This window comes from Patiria miniata, unplaced genomic scaffold (assembly GCF_015706575.1).
Source record: "Patiria miniata isolate m_02_andy unplaced genomic scaffold, ASM1570657v1 HiC_scaffold_14, whole genome shotgun sequence".
NCBI classification, from domain to species: Eukaryota; Metazoa; Echinodermata; class Asteroidea; order Valvatida; family Asterinidae; genus Patiria; species Patiria miniata.
The window spans coordinates 3,241,717-3,268,573 of record NW_024037052.1 but is presented as its reverse complement, the minus strand read 5'-3'; the positions used below and the strand labels follow the sequence as shown (position 1 = coordinate 3,268,573).

Genomic DNA, 26,857 nt, shown 5'->3' with positions numbered 1-26,857 from the left:
CGAGCCTACAGTCACTTATAAATAAATAAACAAACAACGTTTTTTTTTTGGTTTACAAATCAAAGTTTCAACTTTTATTAAAAAACCGCAGTACTTTAACAAAACATTGTAATTCAAATTAGCTCATTTAAATAGCTCTCACATCCTAATATATACAGTAAAAAGCCACTCGGAGTGGCATTATGACATCATCGTTATATTTAGACGAAAGCCACTCAGAGCGGCATTATGACATCATCGTTATATTTAGACGAGAGCCACTCTCAGTGGCATTATGACATCATCGTTATATTAAGACGAGAGCCACTCTCAGTGGCATTATGACATCATCGTTATAGTGAGTAAGCGTTTTGGTCAAATTTTGGTACAATTCTGATCGAGGTTTTTAAGTGTATTAGCGGTATTTCAAAAATCTTGCTTGTGTGGTAAACCCGACGCAAAGTTATAAAGCAGCCTATCTTCTTTTTCACAGGTTGCGATGGGTGCATGGTCATCATCTGAAACAGAGGAAATATAAGCATTTACACTCAATGTTTGATCAAAAACATCACACACACACTAATGGGTGGCTAGACTTTTAGTGATTGTGTAGTATAGGTTGTTTTTTAAGAGAACAAAATCAATATGAAAACCTACATTATTGCCTTACCTTTTGGTTGGTGACTGCACGTTGAGCGTAGACGTCTGTACCGATCGACATATCATGTTGAAATGACGCAGCTTTCACTGAATTGCACAACAGACAGAAATTAATTGCGAAATATTTTTTCTGGAAATTTCCAAAGTGAATGAGTCACTGTGTTATACGTTTTGGTTTTGTAATTTATTCTGACGTCAATGACAAATGTGCGGGTACAATTACTCTACTGGGAATTTTCACTACAGTCAAGCTCTCATCGATTATGAAATAATTGATCGCACTCTAAAAAAATGAAAAAAAAAAAAAAAAATATTATATTTTTTATAATAAAAATGGAGAGTAATAATATGTTCAGACCGTCCGTCAAAGGATATTCTAAATGGAACAAAGCCACACTGCGTGATTACGTGCAGCGGTATCATATACCGCACAATAGAAATATTTATCTTAGTCGTAAAGTCTACATCAACGGGATAAAGAATTATGAAAGTCAATTTAAAAACTTGAGAAAACAGAGACTAGATGAGCTCAAACAGATTGTAGACAAACACAATCTAAAATACGTACCGACGGGTTATAAAGGACGATTTTTGAAAAAAGATTTAATCTCGGCGATTAAAACATACAGACAACCCGAAGACTTTACAGAGTCAGCTTTTAGAGAAACGAGAAGGTTTAAAAATTACTACAGAAACTGTGAATTAAATCCTAGACTTTATAACCACGATTTAATCAAGTTTTTTGATTCGCACAAGGAACAAATAGTCAATAAAATCAAGTCTGAATTGAGAGAGCTCAGAGGTTTAAAAGTAGAGCTTGTGATAAAAATAAGGTATCGAAAAATCAAACCGAACGATATCATCGAAACGACCGAAGCTTTTCATTATAGCAAGCCGAAAGCCGTTTTAAATCAAAGTCAAATAAAACGGGTTTTAAAAGAAGAGATCGATGAGCTATTTAAAAAGGATGAAAGGTATACAAATAAAGGATCGGGTTGGGTAGTCGATACAATACTCGCGTTATACATCAACATCAACAGATATAATCCAGCGAGAGGTAGTTCTTACATAAACCTACCCGAAAAACTTAAAATTAAACAGGCGATGATAAACATACAAAACAAAGACGACGAGTGTTTGAGATGGTGTTTGAGATCTGCCTTGGGGTTATACACGGACAAAGTAAAAAATCAAATAAGAAATAATCCTAAATATAAAATCAACGAAAGCAGACCGTCGATTTATATCAAAGACGACGGACTCAGTTTTAAAGGCGTTGACTTTCCGACACCGGTCGATCAGATACCCAAGATTGAAAGACAAAATAATTTATCGATAAACGTATACGGTTATGAGGGTGAGATATATCCATTATTCGTGTCTAAACATTTCGAAGCAGGGTCACGAGAGATTGATCTGCTTTTGATTTCTAAAGGTGACAAGCATCACTATTGTTGGATAAAATATTTTACGAGGTTGATGTATGACGTTACGAAACATAAATGTAAGAAATATTTTTGTCGAAGGTGTCTATGTCATTTTACCAATCAAAACAAATTAGACAGACATATCGCTGATTGTAAGGGTATAGATGCACATCCATCAAAGATTGTATTTCCGACAGGTAAACCAATCTTTGACGGGCAACCAGGCGAAAGAGACGTACCGATATTAGAATTTAAAAACTATAGCCACAAACAAAAAGCACCATTTGTCATTTATGCTGACTTTGAATCCATATTACAAACAACAACACCCACACAGACACTAACATCTAAACCTACTCATTTAGACAAAGAGACAAACACAAAAAAGATTAACGTTCACAAAGCAAGCGGTTATTCGCTAGTTGTCGTCCGATGCGACGGTAAAAATGTGTATCAAGAGACTTATAGAGGCAAAGATGCTGCATCAAAGTTTGTAAAAACTGTGTTAGAATTACAGTCAGACATCAATGCTATATTTAATCTTTGTGAACCCATGAAATTTAACGAGCGAGCTAAAGAACATCATGATAAAACAAACACGTGTTGGATTTGTGAAAAACCAATTTATCCCAATTACTCAAGCAACTGTCAGTGCCAGAAACCCAGAGAACCGAAGACGATAAAACAAAAGAAAGAATATCAGTACAAAAATAGTAAGGGATTTATCGAGTCTAAATGTCTCGACTGCGAAAAGAAGATTAATAAATTTAGGAAGGTGAGAGATCACTGCCACGTAACTGGTAAATATAGAGGTGCCGCACACGCTTATTGTAACCTCAAACTACAAATTAAACCCGGTTGTACACCGATACCGGTCTTTTTTCACAATTTACAAAATTACGACGCTCACCTGATCATGCAGGGAATGACAGAATACGATGACGAAAACGAAATACAAGTGATCGCTAAAAATTCAGAAAAGTATATTTCGTTTTCGATAGGAAATCTACGATTTTTAGACTCGTTTAGTTTTATGGCATCATCGTTGGATAAATTAGTGAAAGCTTGTCCAAAAGAGTCGTTTCATCTACTCAAAAAGCATTTTAAACATCCTGACTTGCTATTACATAAAGGAATTTATCCCTACGAATATATGAACTCGTTTGATAAGTTTCAAGAGACCAGCCTACCACCCATCGACAAGTTTTACAGCAGACTAAAAGACGAACGTGTGTCGCAACAAGACTACGACAGAGCTCAACGCGTGTGGAACGAGTTTAATATACAAAATCTAGGAGAATATCACGACTTGTACGTGACTACCGATACGTTATTACTTGCAGGCGTATTTGAAAACTTTAGAAGAACGTGCATAGAAAACTACGGGTTAGATCCAGCTAATTATTACACCGCACCCGGATTGTCCTGGGATGCTCTATTGAAACACTCAAAAGCTAAACTCGAACTGTTACAAGACGTCGACAAACACTTATTTTTTGAAAAAGCAAAACGAGGAGGCATATCTAGCGTAGGTGGAATGAGACATCACAAAGCCAATAATCAATATCTTGATGACTACGATTCAAACAAGCCCTCGAGTTATATCGCTTATCTGGATGCCAACAATCTGTACGGTTGGGCTATGAGTCAATATCTACCGTACAGCGATTTTAAATGGACACCCTCGAAACCGTTTACCGAAGAAAGGATATTAACGCTTAAGAAAACGTGCAACACCGGCTACTTTTTTGAAGTAGACCTCGATTACCCGCACGATCTACACGTCAAGCATAACGATTATCCCCTAGCACCCGAAAATATGGTCGTACCCCAAGCTTGGATGTCTGATTATCAAAACGAGTTATTGGATACCGAACCTAGTAGCAACGTACACAAATTAACGTGTACGCTTAATTCAAAACAAAAATACGTGTTGCACTACGTTACGTTGCAGTTATACCTCGATCTCGGTTTGAAACTAAAAAAGGTACATCGCGTGTTAAGATTTAAACAAGCGCCTTGGATGAAATCTTACATCGATAAAAACACGCAACTCCGAACAAAAGCAACCTCTGATTTTGAGAAAGACTTTTTTAAACTCATGAATAACAGCGTGTTTGGTAAGACGATGGAAAACGTTAGAAATCGAATAGACGGTTACCTACTGAGAGACAATAACGAGAGCGATCAAAAAAAATATCAAAAAATCATTAAAAAACCGAGCTATAAAACAACAACACCGTTTCCAGAATGTGGCCTGTCATTTGTCGAAAAGTACAAGACTAAAACCGTGTTAAACAAACCCATTTACTGCGGAGTGAGTATCTTAGATCTATCGAAGACGCTGATGTACGATTTTTATTACAACCGATTAAAAGACAAGTACAAAGATAAAATCAGGTTGATGTATACGGATACGGACAGTCTGTTGATTGTCGTTTACACTGACGACGTATACAAAGACATGCGATCTCACGGGCAACACTACGACTTTTCGAATTACAATGTGGATCACGAGTTATACGACTCAACTAATAAGAAAGTGATCGGTAAATTTAAAGACGAATTTGGAGGTAAGGTCATTCAAGAAGCCGTTTGCGTAAGACCTAAGATGTACTCGATTTTAGCAGGCGATAACATCACTCTTAAAAAAGCCAAGGGGGTCACAAAATTGGTCACTGATAAAAAATTAAAACACCGACACTACTACGACTGCATCTTTAAAAATAAATCTAAAACAGAAACGATGACTCACATTAGATCAGAAAATCACATCCTTTATACCTTATCGCTAGATAAATTGTCGTTGAGTCCGTTGGATACCAAGAGGTACATTTTATCGGACGGTATAAACACGCTCGCTTATGGTCACCGTAATCTTCTCAATTAGGCGGTAATTGCGTGTCTTCGGGTACGACTTGAAGCTCTTGTCTCACAAAACTCCTTTTTGGGCCGTCTTGCAGGTAATAAAGAGTAGGACCCGTCGTGACTTTTTTACCGTTAATCATTTTAAATTGACTCGTTCTTTTTTCAACGTTGAAGATGTCTACGCTCCAAATGGGATCTGTGGCTCTTCTCGAAGTTCCACCCTCTTGCTCGCCCGGGTAATATAAATATCTAACCATTGCGTCTTGCGGTAATTGTTGCTCTTTTGTTTTAACGGGGTTAGCCGGCGATTGCCGGACCTGTTCTAGTTTAACCGCCTCTGACGGTGCTTTAGCTATTAATCTCGTCGTTTCGTCATTTATTGCCTTGATCACGCTGGGTAATCGCTCGACCCATTGTGTGTTTCTACTCTCGGGATTTAACATTTCTTGAGCGTACTGATGACCAAACAGTCTCTCAGCTAGCGTTCGATTAAATCTTTCTACGATACCCTGCGATCGGTGGTTTCCGGGTTCGCCTACGATAATCTCAACGTTTTTTGAGGCCATCCATTTTTTAAATGGGCCTTTAAATTCGGTACCGGCGTCTACTCTCAACGTTTTAGGGTAACTCAAAGGCGACCTCGCGGAAATATTGACGATAGCATCCTGGGTCTCACCCGCCGTTTTAGAAACCAAAGGTTCTGCTTCGTGGTATCGACTCGCTACGTCAACAACCGTCAAAGCGTATTTATAAGTCTTGCGTTTTACTTTATCCCAGGGTAGGTATAGCACATCCATTTGGTGAAAGTCGTTTGGTGTTTCAAACTCTCGCGAAGTACTCATAGGCCTGGGTACATACGCAGGACCCGGTAGATAAATTTGCCAGATCGCTTGTTTTTTAAGCCAATCTCTGATTACCTTTTTATCGAGTTTTGTTTTATCGTGCAAATGATCGACGGCACTTTCACCTCTCCAATAACCACTCGGGCTATAATACAGTTTAGATAATGTTTGCATAATTTATAAAAGACGTTTATAATAATATGTCTGGCTTTGCTATGATGATAGGAGGCGCGATCGTCAACGCCTTAGCTTTTACTGGTTCAAACTTTTTATTTTCAAATCTGAAACAGAGTGATGCTGACGAGGAGCGTAAGAGACACGATTTAGCGATAGAACAACTCTCAGCCGCCAAAGATAAGTGGCAACGAGAACGAACGGAGTATCTAGATTTTCTCAACGAACGTATCAGAAAACAAAATGTCTCTAAAGAAACATTTTCCAACGTAGACCGAGCGTTGCGTTACTACAACGAGGTGAGTGGACAGTCTACCGAACTACCCGTAGGACTGCAACGCGAACCCAAACTCGAAGATTTTTACGAGCCTAGCGACCAACAAATAGAAAAAGAACTGGCGTTTATCGCGGGAGGAACGCTATTGGTGGGCTTCTTGGCTTACAGATACCTTTAAATTTAAATTTAAATTAACTTCTATAAATAAAATGAATGCGTATGGAAAAAAGCTCAATCCCAGCAGGCTATTAAAAGTACCCAGATCTATCAAGGGTGAAAGAAAAGAGGTGGTCATTACCCACAATCCTAGTAGTATATCGGCGGGGCAAACGCTGAGGGTCAAGTTTCCTCAATTGGGTGTAGACGACGTGATCGTACCCGGCACTTGTAAACTAGCTTTCAATTTAGAACTCGACGGTGGAAGCGACAACAATAGAACCATTTTTAGCAATTTAGCCAGAAATTTAGTCAGCGAAATCAGCGTCAGGCTTCAAGGTCACGAAATCGTGAGTTATCGTAACGCCGACGTGTATCACAACTTTAAAGATAATTGGCTCAACAGCTCGGCAACTCGAAACATGGCGTACTCGGGCATAGAAAAAGAAAACGTGTCTAAACTAAGAATTGGGGCTCAAGATGCTAACGCAGGCGCCAACAGCGGTAAAGATCAGGCTATCGCGGATGCCTATGGTAACAGATATTGTATTCCCCTAGACATTGACATACTGACTTCGCATTACCCTTTTTACCCCAGCGGTTTAAAACAACCTCTGACGTACGAGATAAAGTTTAACGATCACGATAAAGTAGTCAACAGTTCAGATACGGCGGCGATGTACAGTGTCTCAGACTTGTCTCTCGAATACGAAGTGGTGACCAACAGAGACCTAGCTATCACCATCAGAAATAAACACAAGGGGTTAATGCAATATCTGTTTGATAAAATCCACTCGCTAGAAGTTAGATCCGTCAACAAATCGGACACGCTTTGGAACGTCAGCGTCAATCAACCCATCAGGAGTCTCAAGGGTATTTTGTTTTTGTTTAAAGATCCCACGGAAAAAAGCCCGCAGCGATTTTATAATCCAAAAATAACCAAAACATCGGTGACTGTAGAAGGTAAACCCAATCAACTCTACAGTCAAGGCATGTTTCAATATCAACACTGGAACGAGGTTGGCAAGTTCTTTGGAGACAGCGATACCGAAAGCGGGCGCGGAGTAGCCAAAGACTTAAATTTGACGGGTTTTGACCTCGGAGATTATCTAAAAAACAAGTACGGTCTGTGGCTCGATTTTAGAAGTAACGACGACAATTCCGCTCACGGATCCGGTAGGAAACTTGGAGACGGAGGAGGCATCAACATTCAATTTAACAGAGAAGCCGAAAGTCAAGGTGACCTCACGATGTACGTATTTTTGGTCATGGATGCTCAATTGAACTTGGAAGACGGGAATTTTAAATCTCTGTTAAGTTAAAATGACACAACCGCATTGCGCTTTAATCGTCGGCAAAACAAATTCGGGTAAAACAAAATGGATTTTAGATCTGTTAGAGTCAGACTATAAAAACGTATTTGAAGCGATAGTCATCATTTGCCCTACCGTTTTTAAAAACAAAACGTACATCGAAAGAAAGTGGATTCAAGCAGATCCCGAGGTATACCTCTGCGATCCGGAATTGTACAAGATGACGCTCAACGAAGCGATCGATTTTTACAGGAAGGTATTCGAAGGTGTTGCCACGCTGTTTATCGTGGACGATTGCTCTTCAGATCAAGAGATTAAATATCGTAAAAAGACGTGCGCGCTAAGCAAGATGGCATTTAGCGGAAGACACTTAAATCACAGCTGTTGGTTATTGACTCAAAAGTACAACACCGTTTTAAAAGATTATAGAGAAAATACGGCTTGGTTGGCGTTATTTTATTGCAAAGATAAAACATCGTTTGATCAAGCGTTAGACGAAAATGACGTCGTACCCATTGAACAACGAAATTATATAAAACGACGTTTGAGAGATGTGAAATATAGTAAATTGGTCGTATACACCGAACCTCCGGTTAGTTACGAGCTACTTGAGTAGGGGTAAACAATAAATTAACGCAAAATGCTCTTCATAACGTTTTATTGTTATGAAGAGCATTTTGCGTTGAGATTAAAAAAGTGTTAGTTTTTGTTTGATTTTCTTTTAACGTTGCAACTTTTACAAGCCAACACACAATTACTTTTAACGTGCCCGATTGAGTTATCTAAGCGTTCTATCGTTGCCATATCGTCTCCAAAACTATCGTATTGTAAAACGACTCGGCAATCATCGTAATAACAATGTATGTAGTCTTCTGTAAGACCTCTTAAAAAATCGGTATCGATGAAAAGTTCTGGATTAAATCTATTTTTATCTTTATCCTTTTTCCGACAACCCAAGATCCATCTCGAAATAGTAAAGTCTATGGCTTTACCTTTGTTACTCATACATTCTCGACAACTATTACAAACAAGACCGTGCGTGCAGATACTAGAACCACCGCAATCTTTACATAAGCAGCGTTGTCGACCGTGTATACATATACTAGAACCACCGCAATCTTTACATAAGTAGCGTTGTCGACCGTGCGTGCAGATACCAGAACCACCGCAATCTTTACATAAGTAGCGTTGTCGACCGTGTAGACAGATACCAGAACCACCGCAATCTTTACATAAGTAGCGTTGTCGACCATGCGTGCAGATACTAGAACCACCGCAATCTTTACATAAGTAGCGTTGTCGACCGTGTGGACATTGTCGTTGTTGTTTCATTTTACTTCTACACTCAGCGCAGATTTTGTATTTTTCACCGTTTGGTTTGATGCTTAGATCGTCACTTTTACAAAACTTACAAACGTTTGATTTTGAGTAATATTTTTGTTTAATTTTATCCCTACACTCATCACACGTCTTATAAGTTTCACCGTTTGATTTTATACCAAATTGTTCAAGCTTGCAGGATTTATGGCACTGAACACAAACTTTTAACATTGTCATTCCTTCCATTTATTATGCGATAATAAAAAAAAAATTATAATTTTTTTATTAGCGATTTTGTTGTAACACAACTCAGCAAAAATAATAGCAAACTACTCAGTTGATTACAACTAACTACTCAGTTGATTACAGCAAACTACTCAGTTGATTACAGCTAGCTACTCAGTTGATTACAGCTAGCTACTCAGTTGATTACAGCTAGCTTTATAACTAGCTTTATAGTAAATGATAGCAATATTAGAGTATTTGCAGTTTTTAGCTATTATCGTCATATCGATTAATTTATCGTTTTACACATACGAATACCTTCGCTTTTGTAACAAAGTTGCAAAAGCTACAACAAAATTTAATTCGTTTCTAATTAAATGGAGGACCTAAAACTTACTTTAACGAACGAACAAGATCACAACGCAGAACATAAAGATCGTTTGTGCGGTGTCATAGCAGCCGGAAACTCTAGAAAGTACTTGGGAAAGGAATATACCGTTAAACATATCGAAGCTCTTGACAGTAAAGAACTCGAAAAGCTGTATCATCTGTACGAAACTAAATTTGGAAATGAAATTGTTCAAACAGTTGGTAAATATACTTTAAGTATATTTTCGAGAGTGTTAGCTGTTGTTACACCCGTACAAGTTTTAGGATATAACGTCACTATAGATTCTGAAGAAGAACTCACCAACGACTTGAGTTCTGATCCTATTATAAGCGCGAGTATGGCTGGTATGTTGAGCGACGTTTGTTACAAGTACGGAACTTTAATATCACCCCTAGTTGCTACGATAATCACAACAAAACATTTAAAATTTAACAAGAGTATAATAAATGGAAGATCAGAAAGCAGCGACAGCAACGCCAGCGGTTCAACCAGCAGAGACAGAGACAGAGACGCCTCAACCGATAAAAACAACGTCATCACCGACGGTAACGAGAGTGACCAAGACTAAAAATCCTAAACGAATACAGCAGGGTAAAGCTTTAGCCGAGCACAATAGACAGATGAAATTAAAATTAGCAAAAATGGTGGCATCAGACGAAGCTACGAGCACACCAGGCTACAACTCTTGGGCGCGCTGGGTGGAGTGGGGAGCTATAGCGTCGATAATAGGAGTGGGGTTGCTGATATTAAAAAGCAAGGCAACTGCGCCTGTAGTACAGCCAGTGCCGGTAGTAACGCAACCCACTACACCCAGCGCACCTAAAACTCTAGACATGGAATAAAAACAACAATTTTTAAAAATATTATATTAAAAACGATGAGTAACTTTGACACCAACGGAATAGCTAATACGATTTATCATGGAGCCGTCATATCGGGTCTTTCGATGGGATACGCCATGGTAGGAAATAAACTACTCAAAATGAAAGCGCCGGATTTAAGCAAACTAAGCGTAGAAGATGCGGGTAAATTGACGGGTATTATAAGTGGAGCTCTGGCCACGCAAAATTGGTTGGTGGCCCAGGGTATACTACCAGGCAGTATAATGAAAACGGTATAATTTAAATAGGTTTATTAAATAAATGGCTGAAGGAGGATTTGACCTTGACCCCGTTGATGATCACGATTACGATGATTATGAAGATGACGATGTAGCAGAGACCAATGTAGATGACGACTTTGAAACTCCTGATACACCCGTTACCGACATAAGTGTCGTTTTAGATCAAGGAAGAAGCGTGTTCACTAATGTTAGCGTTGATGAGTTTTACGAAACTTATAACATATACAATAAACCAATATCTCCGAGATACGAAAAATTTATTCTCAAAAAAGACGGTTTATTTTATGACACTGGTAAAGGCTTACTAAGGTTAACTGATCAAAGAAAACCAGACAGATTCTTGACTCTGAGGACTATAGAGATAAATGTAAGAAAGATGGGTCTAAACGGTAGAGATTTTATTAGAAAAGAATTAGGCTTTACGCATTACGCACGTAAGTCACTCAGTGACGATCAAAGTCAAAAATTGCAATCGATACAACCCGAGAGTATCCCCATGACAGAACTACCCAGAGTCACCGATGAGGTAATCGAGATTATAGACGATTTACAACGCGACACCGGCGCTCAAACGGAAGGATTGAATTACAGAGAACTCCAGGGTTTAGATAAAACGTTGAGAGGTAACCTAGAACTGAATTTAGCTCGTCTCACAGAACTAGACCAAGAGATAGCAGCCACGAGACAAGAACACGACGAATCTCACAGCGAAGAGGGTCGACGAGATTTAAACGATAAATTGAGCGACTTGAACGTTGAAAGATCCGCCAGATTAGAAGCCGCAAAAACCAACGAACGAGGGCTCAAAAGTCAGATCGCTAGAATCAAAGAAACGGTTGGTAAAATATTAGGCGACGACACGACTCTGGCGGAAAAGATTAGAACTCTGTTTAGAGAACAAGGTGTGACCGTAGTGAGTATTTTAGTCGCTTTTAGTTTAGCCATCAGCACCATAGTGAGCAGCATCGTCGCTAGCGTGAGAGGTGCGGGTGCCCCACCCGCGCCATCGCCAACACCTGCACCAACACCAACACCAAAAGGCGGTATCAAAGAGTGGATTTCAAAACAACTCGCTAATTTTGCATCTGCTCTTCAAAAACTCGGAGTGAGCGCGTTGGGTGCTCTGCCTGGTATCATAGGCAGCGTACTCAGTTGGATATTTAACGTGTTGAGTAAGTCCGTATCGTGGTTGGCCGAACACGTGTGGGCTTTGTTTTTGGGTGTGGGAGCCTTGGTGTTTGCATACCTGCAAAAACGATGGTAGTTGTAATCAAGTTTAAACACAAAAAAATAAGCCTTACCAACTCTTTAGTTGGTAAGGCTTATTTTTTGGTGAGATTAGAGTGTGACTTATTGCGTTGCCTCGTAAGCCAAAATACCCATGCCAACGATAGCTAACATTCCTACCGTCAACGATAATTTTTCGTCTTGGTGAGTTTGTAGTTTCGTGGGTTCTTGAGTTAAAACTGTAGGTGCTTGTGTTGGTGAGGGTGTAGGTGCTGGTGCTGGTGTAAGTGTTGGTGCTGGTGGTTCTATATCGTTCGTCATAGGCTCTGGGGGTGTAGGTGGCGCGACGGCATCGGTGTCATCAAAAGAGTCGTCCGGTTGAGGTTGTGAGTTTAAATCTGGCACCAAACCAGTTTTCATAATCTGGGTAGCGATTTGAAGATTGTTGTTATAGCCGTCGTGCGTTCCAACCCTCAAGTTCATATCCGATGGAATTAAATACAACCCCGGTTTCACGACAAAATTTAAAGGCGTTCTGGCATACTGCAAAGAGTCTTGAAATTGATTGATACTCGTTTCCATGTCGTCTACTGCATTGATGATATCTTCAACGATGACGTTAAATTGTCTCTGAGCGTCTAATCCGGTGCCCGGTGATAATACGCTCGTTTTTGTTTGAGCCTGCGCACCGAGTAAAGCGTACACGTAAGATCTGATCGATTCGTTGATCTTTATGATTCCCGCGGGGGTAAACGAACTCGTGTCGGGTATAAAATCTAACCAAGCCTTTTGTACCGATTCATTTTGTTCTATAAAGGCTACGGTATAATCGCTGTAACGCCCCGAACCCTTGGGTGGATCGTCCAAACCAAACCCCATTTTAGTTCCACCCATCATATCTTTACGATACCGACTATACTCGAGATTAAGGTCGGTTGTATCATAATCGTTTCCGGGTACGGGTACGTAAGACGTGTTCCAATAATAAGCTGTACCTAAACCGTTAGAGTTTGTGTCTCTCGTCTGTTTAAAAGACTTGTTTTGATCTATGCCAAACAACAAACAGGTATCGGTAAAAGCTCTGAGATTATAACTGTTGTCTAGAGCTTTAAATGCGCCATCTCCCGGTAAAGGAGCGGCAAAGTCGTACAGGATCTTTCTAACCGTAAAATATAAATGAAAGTTAAAGATGGCCCAAACGTAACGGTTACTCGCGTTTAAAAGATCAAATCCAACACCGCAGCCCGTAGTAGCGCAGTATATCGCAAAATTTAACTGATTTTGATAAAACGACATGGGGTGTGATTTCCAACGATCTACATCCTCATCCGTTTTGATGCGAGGCAATTTATAGTCTGAGGTTAAGTCGGAAAACAAGGTTAAAAACCCTTTGGTATTATTAACTATAACTTCCAGTTCACTGGGTTTAGTGCTGTTTAAAAACTTTGCTTGACTCATTATTTTAGTTTCCAGTTTTAATATAAAAAGACTTTAAAATAAATGCATTCGTTTCACTTGTTTCAAAATGAGCAGACGTTTAAATTAGAAGACGTTGTAGATAATCTAAACGGTCAAAAATCTGTACGCGTAAAAAGGGTGACGTTTAACCCCGGATATTTTAATATTTCCAGCGCCACGGAGATTGATTGGTATACGCATATAGACGGGAGACCAGCTGAAAGAGAACCTGTTGTTGGAGTGCATAGGTATAATTTAGACCCCGACGCACTAATAAGAAGAGATAGAGATTTTGTCAAATCGTTGATAGGTGATTTACCCTACGACTTTTTTTTTAACGACAAAAATACTTTCAATAGAGTTATAAACGATCTTATAGAAGCATATGGAGAAGAGAGACTAGACTCTGCTTTAGAATTACTCAAAGAAGAAGAAAAACAAATTTCTATAAAACAAGCACTTTTAATCGATAAATTGCAAATAAGACCAATTACAGGTGTACAACGCAATACGCTTAAGTTTTTGGCAAACATCTTATATGACAGATGGGGATACATCAATGAAGGTAGAAGGATAGCGCTAGAATATATCGAAGGTACAATAAGCAAACCTAGAGCGAGAGAAATTAGACAAGCTGGGGTGACAATACGGGGAAGTCTTATCGTGTCTGGTGATGATTTAGATTTTATTTCTCCGAGTCATCTAGTGCCGTTACCAGCCGGAGTCACCGGTTCGGTCACCATACCACCGGGGTGGTACGACGTCGATTGGTTCGATTTCATTTTAAACTCTATACCCGGGGTAAGTTTTCGAATATTTAGAGAATCTAAAAATGTGACGTTGGTGGTAACCGACGTAAATCTCAAATTGCGCTTGAACAGAGAAGTCTCTCGATTACTCAATTTACCCAAAGGAAGACTGGTACCCAAAGTGGTATATACGGGGTCTTACAACGTTAATCCGTTTAAATTTTTGTTTATTCGCTGCCCGCAATTAAGTACGAGTGAAAACTTTTTTGATGGTCGTCCGTCTGACATATTAAAAATCATACCCGTGGCTACGCGCAAACCCGAGCCTGATAGAGTCGAAGATTTCAAGAAACTTAAAAACGGTATAATCGACAAACTTACATTTTCAATCATAGGTGAAAAAGGACAGATCATCAACAACAAGGGTGTGAGTATAATGATAGAGTTGGAGATCTTTTAATTTTAAAATCTTTTTATATTAAAACATGAGTATAGATAGTAAGGCTTTATACCCCGATATTTCTGGAGATGTACTCCGATTAAATAGTAACGAAGAAACAAAAGTGTACAGACTTAAAAAGATTGAAGAGATTCGATCTTTAATCTTGAAAGAGAGAGACCATCGAGAGCGCACCTATAAAAAAAATAAAGAGAGTAATCGACACGATTAATTACGTAGAGCTAGGATTAGAAGGATTGGGGGCTATAGCGGGGGCTGTTGGTATTCCCGCTCTCTTGGGTGTTATATCAACCCCCGTTGGATTGGTGCTAGAAGGAACGTTTATAGGCGCTTTTGGTGTAGATATTTTGCTTAGAATCGCGTCTAGGCGATTATCCGCCAAGCTAAAAAAGCACGACCAGATTAAAATATTAGCGGACTCCAAACTTAACACGATTGAAGAATACGTGTCTCAAGCCATCAACGACGGAGATATATCGCACGAAGAGTTCTTATTGATTACGAGAGAGCTCGCAAAATTTAACGAGCTTAAGCAAAAAATTAGAACAAAGACCAGCACAAAGCTTCAAAAGATTAAAAACGATACAGACTTTGAAAAAGAAGTTAAAAAACGGGTAGACGAACGGCTGGCAAAGGAAAAAAAATCTCTTATCGAAAAACTTACAAGTTCAAATTCTCAGTAAATAAACATTATGAAGACGATCCACCGAGTTATACCTTTCCTCTTAGAGTGCCACCCTCAGCCCCACCTTTATTGTAGCGATCATCTGAACGTTTATCACTCAACCTTACAGATACGTTAGGTTAAAACATTAGTTGCTGGTACCTGGCGTTTGCCGCGAGGGATTTTGATCCTGTATCCGACGTCAGATTTCTTAAAATTGGGATCGGGAGATTTTGATCCGGTACCCGACGTCAGATTTTCTAAAAATTGGGATCGGGAGATTTTGATCCGGTACCCGACGTCAGATTTTCTAAAAATTTGGATCGGGAGATTTTGATCAGATTTTTTGTAAAAATTTGGATCGGGAGATTTTGATCAGATTTCTTAAAATTTGGATCGGGAGATTTTGATCAGATTTTTTGTAAAAATTTGACGCTGGGGATTTTTAAAACGAGAGCGACGTGTTCAGGCTTGCCACAGATTTTCCATTTTGATCCCGTACCACCACTATCCCTACTACTGTACTAATCACCTTGTAAGTACTTTTATGCATTTAACTAATTGCAGTCACTGTCATCTTTGACGGAACAGTGAACGTAATGGTTTCCATGTCAGCAAAAGCTCTTCTTTAATATGGAGTGCTTGGTTAAAATTCAGCTATGTGTTTAAACTCGTAATGGACTTGTCATAAAACCAAAAAAATACATGCACTTAATTACTGTAGTGCGCAGATATAAGCCAGACATTTGATCGGTTTGTTTGTTCGTGGGAGTATATTCAAATGGTCAATCAGCCAGCTAGGCCTATATTTAAAGTGGGTGATGACGATTTCATCAATCTGTGCGTCGTTAGTATAGGTTCCTCTAAAGTTTCACCATTTGGCTATAAAGTACATGTTTGTATTGATTATTAAAATTAAAATATGTGACACTGGAAATAAATGAACAATGAAAAAATTAACAAAGAACAACATAAATTCGCCGCATCGTCCGCTCCACGGGGGACGGGGGACAAACCTCTTAAATCGGCACACTGAAACCGGTAAGCCTGGTTTGCATTTTAAAAAAATGGCCGGCGAGCAACTTGTGACCGCACAAATAATACTAACATTTATATTGTCTTTCGAGGGCCAATACTGTTCCCTTCTTTTGTTCCTATTTTTGTTCCTTTTTACTTTGTTATAGGTCCCATATGGCTTGTAACATGAAAACTGTGCAGAACTTGCGCTGTGGTTCTTAGGGTTATTGTTATCACAGGTAACACTGTGGTCCAGACTAATGCACCTCACCTTCGGCTGGGGACATTATCCAGGTCCGGGTCCCAATCCAGTTTTAAATGTACATGTCCTTGTTTTAAACTGACCAAGCACATATTTAGTAAATATTGCACCATTTTTTTACATTTAGGCCTATTGAAATTACAAGTAAAGCTTTTAATATGAAGGCTACATCTCAATATGATAATTCCTGCTTCTTACAGAAATCGACCAAGTGCTACCCAGTTCAGTAGGCATGTGGTTGAAAATCCTTTAGTTTTGTACAACCACTCACTCACTAAGTCGGCCACAGCCGAGCCCGGCCACGGATCCTCCATTCGTCACAATTCCTCAGTATGCATCTAGCTCATTTGTCTCTTCCACCCCTGTGTCCCTCTTCAGTACATTGATGTATGTTGCCTTTGCTTACCTCTGTGCCTTCGTCCATGTGCCGGCTCCCAGAGTATTAGCTGGCTCGTGGGTAGTTAAGGATGACGGTGGCATTGTCCTGCTAATTCCATCCTTCTGAAGGCATTTTTTTTAGTTTTGTACATCATGGTATGTAGTTTTGCACATCATGGTATTTACAAAGTTTGCTCGCATTCACATATTGATTTTTCAACTGACCTCATTGATCACAGTCTAGTTTCGATGTCCTCGCCAATGGCTGAGGCTGTTGTGTTATTCTGTTCTGGTCCTCGCACTACAAAGAGAGAGGTTTTTCGCCTTCTGACATGGCCTTTGCACTTGAACGCCACTCTGATCGCAGAACGGTACGCTGGGTTCACGGCACCGTAGATTAACGGATTAATCATTGCATTGATGAACTGGGGAACAGAGGATATCCATCTGATTCCTGATCCTAATGCAGCCAAAAAGGGATCAGGAATCTGAGCAAGAAGACAGATCCATCCAGACAGGCTGAAGATGCGGTATGGGGCCTGGCATAAGAAGAACACAGTGCCGTTTGCGACCAGCATTTTTGCTACTTGATTTCGGATATGAGTTGCATTATGATCTTTAGGCCTAATGTTTTTGTTTGAGGTGCGTTTGTTGAGCATTTGTAAGATTCTTACATACATGAAAACGTTGGCTACCATTGCCATGATCCAGGGGAGATTCAGTAGGGGTGGGATGAAGTAGTTTACCCAAGGTGACACAGGTCCACAGTATCCATAGCTGGATGGGTAGTCCACAAAGGCGTCGACATCGGGCCATTGGAGACAAACTACGTTGAGAACTAGAACTCTCGGAACGGTGGAAACGGAAAACAATAATCCCACCAGCCAACAGATTGCAATCATTCTATGGGTGCGTCTTCGTCCGCGGATTTTGAGATGTTTAATGGGATGGCACAGGGCGAGGAATCTCTCGAAAGATACCATGGTAATTAAAGCAATGGATGCAAAGTAGCCAGTATTTATCACGGTAAAGAAACTGACACACTGGGCAGAATTCACGAAGGGACCGTGACGTGCCACGACCGATGCAGTGTAAGTCCTTATGCCGTAGGCGGACCCCATACTCAGGAAGAGAAGATCAGCAAGTGACAAGTGTGCCAAGTATATGTTGGTATCTGATCTCAGTTTGCGAACTCGGACAATGACAAAAAGAAAAGTCAAATTAGTGATGATACCAAGGCCCCAGATTATAGGTACGACGATGGCCTTAAAACAGACATCTAAGGGAGTATGTAGCCACGACGAAACTGCCTCTTGACTGATATTGACAGTATCCTGTTCACTGCACGCACCCGATGTTATTCCTGCTCCCATGCTTATACAGGCACAGTTACTAGCAAACTCACACATCTACCTTATCAGTAAATCAGTTCATCAAAAGAAATCCCAGAACATGAACATCTTCACGATATTCTCCTGGTTCTTGGACTTCTTGCCATTATAAGAATCCTTTCTTTAATAATAGTTGCATGTTGAGCATGAAGGTTCGAGCTACCCAGTGTGTTTGCTCGTTATTTTCCGTTCAAGTTTAAATTCATGGCGTTGTTAATACACTCCTTTCATTGACTGCCATGCGGAGTACTTGTCAAGTACTTACTTGTATCTATTGAAACTAATTGCAGTCACTGTCATCTTTGACGTATCTTCCGTCGCGGAACGGTGAACGTAATGGTTTCCATGTCAACGAAAGCTCTTGTTTAATATAGATTGTTGATCTTGTTCGGTGGTTGGTTGAAATTGTGTCTATACAAAATGGACTCGTAGTGCGCAGATTTAAGCCAGACATTTGATCGGTTTGTTCAGTTGTAGAAGTGTGTTATTTTGATCAATCACGAGCTATATTGTTGGTGATGACACGAATTCATCAACCTGGAGTACGTTGAAAGAGTAAATATGAAAGAATATGGAATTAATCAGATTATGCAAACAGCAGTGGTCATATCTGTCTCCAGTAAAATTCCACAGCAAGATTAATACAGCACTTCTCGTTATTATCAGAGAAAAAACTGACAATAACGATACATCAGGAAAGACGGTACCCTTCACCGAAATTTGTCTATGGGTTGATCACCCATTTATGATTCGTAGTAATGCAAATATAGGCAATAATCCACTCAACAGACATTTGCCGCCTCCTCCGCCTCACGGGGGAAACCTCTTTCATCGGCACACTTATATCCCTACACATGAAATCTGCCCCTCACGCGGAGATAAATGTACCTCCATATATGAAAACAAAAGTGACCCTCAAACGCAAACGTATAAAATCATATGATCGTGTTACAAATAAAATTGTCTCCTCTTTTACGCAAAACTGTCCCTTAAAATCACAAGATTGTGCAGCTTTCTCGAGATGGAAACCTGCCCCTTGAAAAAACCAAAACTCCTCTCGCATTAATAAAATTGCGCCCCTTAGAGATGGAAAATTGTCCTTCAAAAAAACGCTCTCCTCTCATGATATCTTCTCGAGATGAAACACTGCCCTTCGAATGCGCAATTATTGCTTCACTCACAACATTCAAATGTCGCCTCCTCTAAAGTTGGAAAAACTGTCCCCTTAATAATGATAATGCTCTCACGCGAGTGAAATGGTCACTGAAATGGCCATCGAAAGCAACACTGCCCCTCTCGCGATAAAAAAAAATGGTATTTCAAAAAAAGTAGGTAAAAGAAACACAAAGAGTAACATGGACAACTTTTCACCATTTGTTCATCGTCATATTATTTGTTCTCCTCGTCATATTCTTTTCCACAGCTTTCACACGGACGGAAGGTGCCCCTTTTTATGAGCAAGTTCCCCTTTTTGGTGTTGCCCCCCCCCCCCCGGTTGAAAAGCGTTCCGCTGCCCCTGCATTATTATTTATAATTGTCGTCAGTTGATCCAATTAGTATGTAACAATGGTAGATATTTAAATAATCAGAAGTAGGCCCTATGCCACTCAGTAGATTAACTTAACATTTTCGGAGTTTTCGAAATACGACCGATTAGTCCTTGGTATAAATCAGTGGTACGTTGATTAGGCACTTGGCGAGACAAGGACCGACGCTATGTCAGGGCATTTTGTAATCTATTTGCACCACCAATTTGTTCGGGATGCAGAGCCTAGGCATTAAGGACTGGGGAGAGAGATTCTCGCTCGTAATTCAGACAACGAATCCCCGTGACCCTTCCACCAAACCATCCAAATAACCCCATATTTCACCCATATCTCGTCCGCCCTTTATAGCCGTATCGTCAGTTGGAATGGATAGGTACAGTGTTGGTGTAAAGGGTATCGCCTGTCTATATTGATGCTTTTACAGCTCTCAAAAGACAGGTTATTGATATGTGTCAACTCGAAAACTCCATTGAGAAAATCTATAAGAACGCCTTTACTGTTTTATGGGGCATATTAACATGCGAGATTCTGATTGGGAGTCAAACAGCATGTTGCCTGGCGGAAGATACGCTGGTCATAGTAAAGTTATGGTTGACTTCACCTTGATTTCTCCCAATCTACGGTGGAAAAAGTATTCTCGACCTTTGTTTCATAAACAACCCAGCATTTGTTTGTAGAATAGAAGTGAAAGTTGGCACTTTAGAACTACGACGTCATTTCGATCAGACACAATTATGGACTTAGCTGTAGACTGGATTTCTTTCGTAATACAACGGCGGGGGTTAGTAGTGTAGGTAGTCTTTATTGCCCACTTTGACCTTTTCTAAAGATAAATGAAAACCTGACAGGACTATGTCTGGTATGATATGAAAATTAAACTATGGGGTTTCAAAATTGAGCACCTTTTGTATGGATGAGAATGAATATAAAAAAGGTTAGGGTAAAACAGTTTAAGTACAGTTTGACCCAATGTATGAAAAGATTGCATTACGTATGGTATAATTTTAATACAGTGTAGTTATGAATGTACTTGTTTTGCCATCGGTTGTGGTAATGGCCAGCTGTTGCATTAGATAACCCTTAGGACAATGGACTGTTATTGGCGCATGTTGTCCGGAAGCGATTGTTGTGTTTTGTATCGGGTCCGATAATCCCTTGGACAATGGGCTGTAATTGGCAGCGCACTCGTGAGTCCATGTGTGGTCCGAAAGTGATCAGGGGCCGATAATCCTTCGGACAAATTAGGGCAGTGCAGCACGGCGGTAAAGGTAGTGCCCCGCACCTTTTTTCACCCCTCTCGACCAATCAGTAGCCAGCATTTTGGGGGTGTGTGAGGCGAAATATGGAGAAATGAGGATCCGTGTGGAGGGAAGTCAGCAGACAAGTTGATTACCGGATGTATTGTGAAGGGATTATGTAAGAGGTTGTTGTCATTATCATGTTGATGAACGTCAATACCAAAGGCCCTTAAATTGATGAACAAAAGGAGTTAGGCAAAACCATGCATGCTTTCAATCACTCCACTGTATTTTTTGTCTGTATAATGTACGTATACTGTAAATGATTATATAATTCATTGATTAGTTTGTACAAAGATTTTTTTTGTAACGGACGGTACCCAATTTGCTTTCCACATGGTGTGAACAAACATGGAATTTTCTTTTCTGGAGCTTTGTGTGTTCGTCAATATCCGTAGCGATCCCTGGTTTCTTGTGACCAGCGAAATGAGCAAATGAGCAACACAAAGAGTTACGAATGAGTAAATGAGTAGTTATGTATTAAACGATTTCTTCCGTTTCTTGTCATTAGGAGATTAAGCATCAAAGATTCGACATAAATGTTATTTCCGCAGTTATACCCAATGCTTGTCACCAGTGTGACAAACGCTTTGGACGGAGATATTACCTATGGAGGCATGCACATAATGAAGAGGAATCTAAAATGGATGAAATTGACGATAATTTTGAAATTGAAGCTATGGGGGCGAGGTTAGTTTGGTGTATCCCAGCCCCAGATATTATGAATCCGGTTTTTGAAGCACATATTAACATTAACAATACACGTACTAAATGACGGGCAAGCATTTTTAAAATAAAAGCTAAGAGATTTAATGACTCAAATCAAAGACTCGACTTTACTGAGAGTAAATGACTTGACTGGAGTCGAGTCAAAGGCTAATAACAGTCCCAAAACTGTGACTTACGGTACAAAGTTATTAATGTTGGCACACGTACTTGGCGTTACCATGAAGCTGTGGCCGCTTATCGCATACAAATATACGCCGTATCACAGACTCTTGAGTCCCACCTCGTGGTTATAAAATGTAGCGCACAAAGGAATATCCAGGAACTTGACTTTATTTTTTTTTAAACTTATATCTTCGGACAATGATTAAAACATCTTTTTAAAAAAGACAGATTGTCCTGGTCTAGTTAAAAAGTTGTAAAACTGTCATCAAAGATAAGTCATACAAAAGAAGATTATTTTACAGTGACAATAATTCATTACTGTTAGATCAATCAAATTAAAAGTATCTCCAAATTTGTGGTTTCATCATCGCCTTTGAACGGTTCTCTCTTTTCTGAAATGTATTAGATGATAATCAAATGTCAGTGACTCGAATTGACTTGAGCACAAATTTTACTCGACCCCACTCGACTCGCCTCGACCATACGCTGTGACTCGCTCGACCACACGCTGTGACTCGACTTGACCAGACCTTTTTCACCCAATGACGCCGTGGGGAAGAGGTTGCTTTTTACCGAACTCTTCTCACTTGCCCTGGGAATTAGCGTGAAGTTATTGCTGTAGAGTGTCTTGCTCATACTTTCTCGAATTCCTGTACAGTGCATAAACTTCCCAATGCCCTTAAACCATTATTAATATACATTGAATAAAGATTATACAAATACGTTGTTCTGCTTTACACAATCATTATACTATTCATAAAATGATTTGCGTCGAAGTGATGAAAATCAATATTAATTTTGCCCTATTCTTATTGGTAGTTTAATTGCGGCACGCACTGCTACATGTACATCACATTCGAACCAGCACACCGATATCGGTGGTCAAGTGTTAAGACTGTGCATTTAGAAGCAGGAGGTCATGATTACAAGTCCAACCTGAGTGTTTTTTTTTCAAATTTCATTCAGGAGGTATAAATACAGTGCTATAGTAGGGCAAAACCTGACACTTTTTTTACAATTATTGTAGTTAGAGAGAGCCCGAATAATAAAAGGACCCCGGAATAGTACTTTTGGTGGTACTCCATACAGCTCTATAAAGCCAGCCGCACACGAGAGCTACGTAACAAGCAAAAACTAATTCGAGGCCGTTTGCTCAGCACGTCGCTCACTAATATGCCCGTATGGGGAGAATTTTTTGCTGGGTTTTCTGCCTCGCGAGGCCGGGAGGCAATTATTTCCCCTAATTGATTGCTTTCACCTCGTGAGGCGAAAAACTTACCATGTGCGGGCAACCTAAGCTACTTGCTGAGCTAAAACTAGCCAAGGTAATCACGTACGCTGTACACGTGATTTTAAAGAGGTTGTGGCATGCTTGAAGACATTTCCGTCATTTTTCGGGTATATGTAGCCTAAGGTGTGATGAAATAAAAACCACTATTGTGTCTGTCATGAAATGAGTACAAAAGGTACTTTTGAGAGCTGCTTTTCAGGTCAAGTTGCGACCCGAACGTGCAATTTGTGTAAAAGTTGTCGTTGGGGGCAGCAAACAAAACATAGTAAATCGTGAAGTAAAAAAAACAGGACTCGTTTATCCTACGCTGCATCGGGAGTCCTGTTCACCTCTTTAAGATATTTTTGTGCGAATCTTCTAAAGCCCGCTGACATTTATCCCCATATTTTAAATCATGCGACCGACCGTTGGCATGTTAATCTTTTAGCTCAAAACATAGCTCAGGCTATCCGCACACGGTGAGTTTTTCGCCGCGCGAGGCAACAGAAATCAAACAGGATAAATATTTACCTGACGGCTTCGAGAATCGGAAAGATAAAATTCTTGTATTTTTCTACTATGTAAAGCTTCAAATCATACTTAATATATTCCGTTACATACTAAAATGGTTACACCAGAACTTAATGTCAAATGACTTGAATCGAGATTTTCCGTTTAAATATACTGTAAATGCACCTATTGTATAATATCCACCATCCTAGACAAAAAAACCCGCTTCACCATATTAAGGCATATTGTACAGGTCACTAATGATAATTCCTCCTTCATGCACAAATCGACTATTGTTTAGTAGGCGTGTAGTTGGAAATCCTAGTTTTGTACTTCGGGCTAGGTAATTACAAAGTTTGTTCCCAATAGCACACGTTGATTTTTCAATAAATGACCTCAGAAATCACAGTCTAGTTTCGATGTCTTCGTCTATGGCTAAGGCTGTTGTGTTATTCTGTTCTGGTCCACGCACTACAGAGACAGATGTATTATGCCTTCTGGCTTGGCCTTTGCACTTGAACGCCACTTTGAACGCAGAACGGTACGCTGGGTTCACGGTACCGTAGATCAACGGATTAATCATTGCATTGATGTACTGGGGAATAACGGATATCCATATGGTTCCTGATCCTAATGCAGTCCAAAAGGGATCAGGAATCTGAGCCAGAAGACATATCCATCCTGACAGGCTGAAGATGCGATATGGGGCCTGGCATAAGAAGAACACAGTGCCGTTAGCGACCAGCATTTTCGCCACTTGATTTCGGATATGAGTTGCATTATGATCTTTCTTTACTGTCATGTTTTTGTTGGAGGTGCGTTTGTTGAGCATTTGTAAGATTCTTGCAAACATGAAAGCGTTAGCGACCATTGCCATAATCCAGGGAACATTCAATAGGGGCGGAATGAAGTAGTCTACCCAAGGTGACACAGGACCACAGTATGCAAGGCTGGATGGGTAGTCCAGAAAGGCGTCAACATCGGGCCATTGGAGACAGACTACGTTGAGAACTAGAATACCCGGAGATGTTGAAGCGGAAAACAACAATCCAACCAGCCAGCAGATTGCAATCATTCTATGGGTGCGTCTTCGTCCGCGGATTTTGAGATGTTTAATGGGATGGCACAGGGCGAGGAATCTCTCGAACGATACCATGGTAACCAAAGCAATGGATGCAAAGTAGCCAGTATTTACAACGGTGAAAAAAATGAAACACTGGGCAGAATTCACGAAGGGATCGTGAAATGCCACGACGGATGCAGTGTAACTCCTTATGTCGTATATGGACCCCAGACTCAAGTAGAGAAGATCAGCAAGTGACAAGTGTGCCAAGTATATGTTGGTATCTGATCTCAGCTTGCGAACGCGGACAATAACAAATAGAAAAGTCAAGTTAGTGATGATACCAAGGCACCAAATCATAGGTACGACGATGGTCAAAATAGACACATCCAAAGCAGTATGTGGCCACGATGAAACTGCCTCCTGACTGATATTGACAGTTTCCTGTTCACTGCACTCACCTGATGTTATTCCTGCTCCCATGATGGCTGTACGTACTTGTAGTTTATACAGGCACAGTTTCTAGAAAGATCATAAATCTATGTTATCAGTAATTCAGTTCATCAAAAGAGATCATGGAAAATCTTTACGATATTCTTCTGGTACAGAGACTTTTTGAAATTAAAAGTATCCTTTCTTCAATAAATGTTGAGCAGGAAGGTTCGAGCAACCCAGCGTACGTTCTTTCTCACTTATGTTGCGTTCGAATCTAAATTCACGGCGTTGTTAATACACTCCTTCCATTGACTGTCACGTGCAAAAGCCTGCAGTATTTGTTATATCTGGAAACTACTTGTTTGCATTCAGCTCATTGCCATCACTGTCATCTTTGACGTATCTTCCATCGCGGAACGATGAACGTGATTGTTTCAACGTCAGCGGAAGCTCTTTGATATGGATTGTTGATCTTGTTGAGTGGTAGGTTAATCAAAATTGGTGGGTATAGCCTAATCATAATGGACTCGATAATAAGCCACACATTTGATTGGGTTGTTTGGTCGCAGGAGTATATTAAAGTGACAAATCACCAGCTTTATTGTGGGTGATGATGACACGAATTCTGAAAAGAAAAACTAACGAAACGACACATCAGGAATGACGGTACCCGGCTTCACTGAAATTTGTCAATGGTTGCTTATCGATCTATGATTCGTAGTAATGCATATAAAGGCAACAGATATTCGCCGCCTCGTCCGCTGCACGCCCGGTGAACAACTGCTGAACACCCACATAGTTTTACATTTACTTCCGACGGCGGACCCGTATTGTCCCCTTCTTTTGTTCCTTTTTTTATTGTTTACTTGTTTGATATGTCCCCTATGGCCTGTACATGAAAATTGCCCTGGATTTGCGCTTAGGTCCTTTGGAGTTATTGTTATCACCGATAACACTGTGTTCTATCAGCCTGGTCCTCAGTCGTGAAGGGAAAAAATGCTTAATATTATTAACATTTATTTGTGTTGCTTCACATGTATGAGTATATAAAAAAGGCGACATCTTGAGACCGATTTAACATCTTGGCATTGTTATGTAAAATAGTAAGCTGTTATTAATCCAATAAGTATTTGTATCAAATGTAAAGATTTTACTAATCAGAAGTAGGCCCTTTGCCACTCAGTGGATAAGCTTAACATTTTCAAAATACTTTTGCCCCATCCGTCTTTGGTATAAAATCAGATGGACGTTGACTAGGCATTTTGAGGCGAGACAAGGGCCGACACTACGTCAGGGCATTTTGTAATCTATTTGCACCCCCAATTTGTTCGGGATGTAGAGTCTATGCTATGGACTGGGGAGAGAGATTCTCGCTCAAAATTTAGACAACAAATGCCACCCTTCCCCCAAATTCCATCCAAATACCCCCATAATCTCTCCCGTATCTTGTCCGCCCCTTATAGCCGTATAGCTTATAAAAAA

General features: G+C 40.0%; 2 protein-coding genes across 2 annotated transcripts; both read right to left on the bottom strand.

Annotated features, from left to right (window-relative positions):
• Positions 1 to 17,203: 17,203 nt before the first annotated feature.
• On the bottom strand, positions 17,204 to 18,343 carry LOC119722211 (delta-type opioid receptor-like). The gene has a single exon (XM_038192257.1). The coding sequence runs from the start codon at positions 18,341 to 18,343 to the stop codon at positions 17,204 to 17,206; it is 1,140 nt and encodes a 379-aa protein (XP_038048185.1).
• Positions 18,344 to 24,280: 5,937 nt separating this feature from the next.
• Positions 24,281 to 25,423, bottom strand: LOC119722210 (neuropeptides capa receptor-like). The gene has a single exon (XM_038192256.1). The coding sequence runs from the start codon at positions 25,421 to 25,423 to the stop codon at positions 24,281 to 24,283; it is 1,143 nt and encodes a 380-aa protein (XP_038048184.1).
• Positions 25,424 to 26,857: the final 1,434 nt, after the last annotated feature.

Excerpts from the sequence above, each read along its gene's own strand:
- LOC119722210 (XM_038192256.1), bottom strand. The coding sequence starts at position 25,423 with ATGGGAGCAGGAATAACATCAGGTGAGTGCAGTGAACAGGAAACTGTC.
- LOC119722211 (XM_038192257.1), bottom strand. The coding sequence starts at position 18,343 with ATGGGAGCAGGAATAACATCGGGTGCGTGCAGTGAACAGGATACTGTC.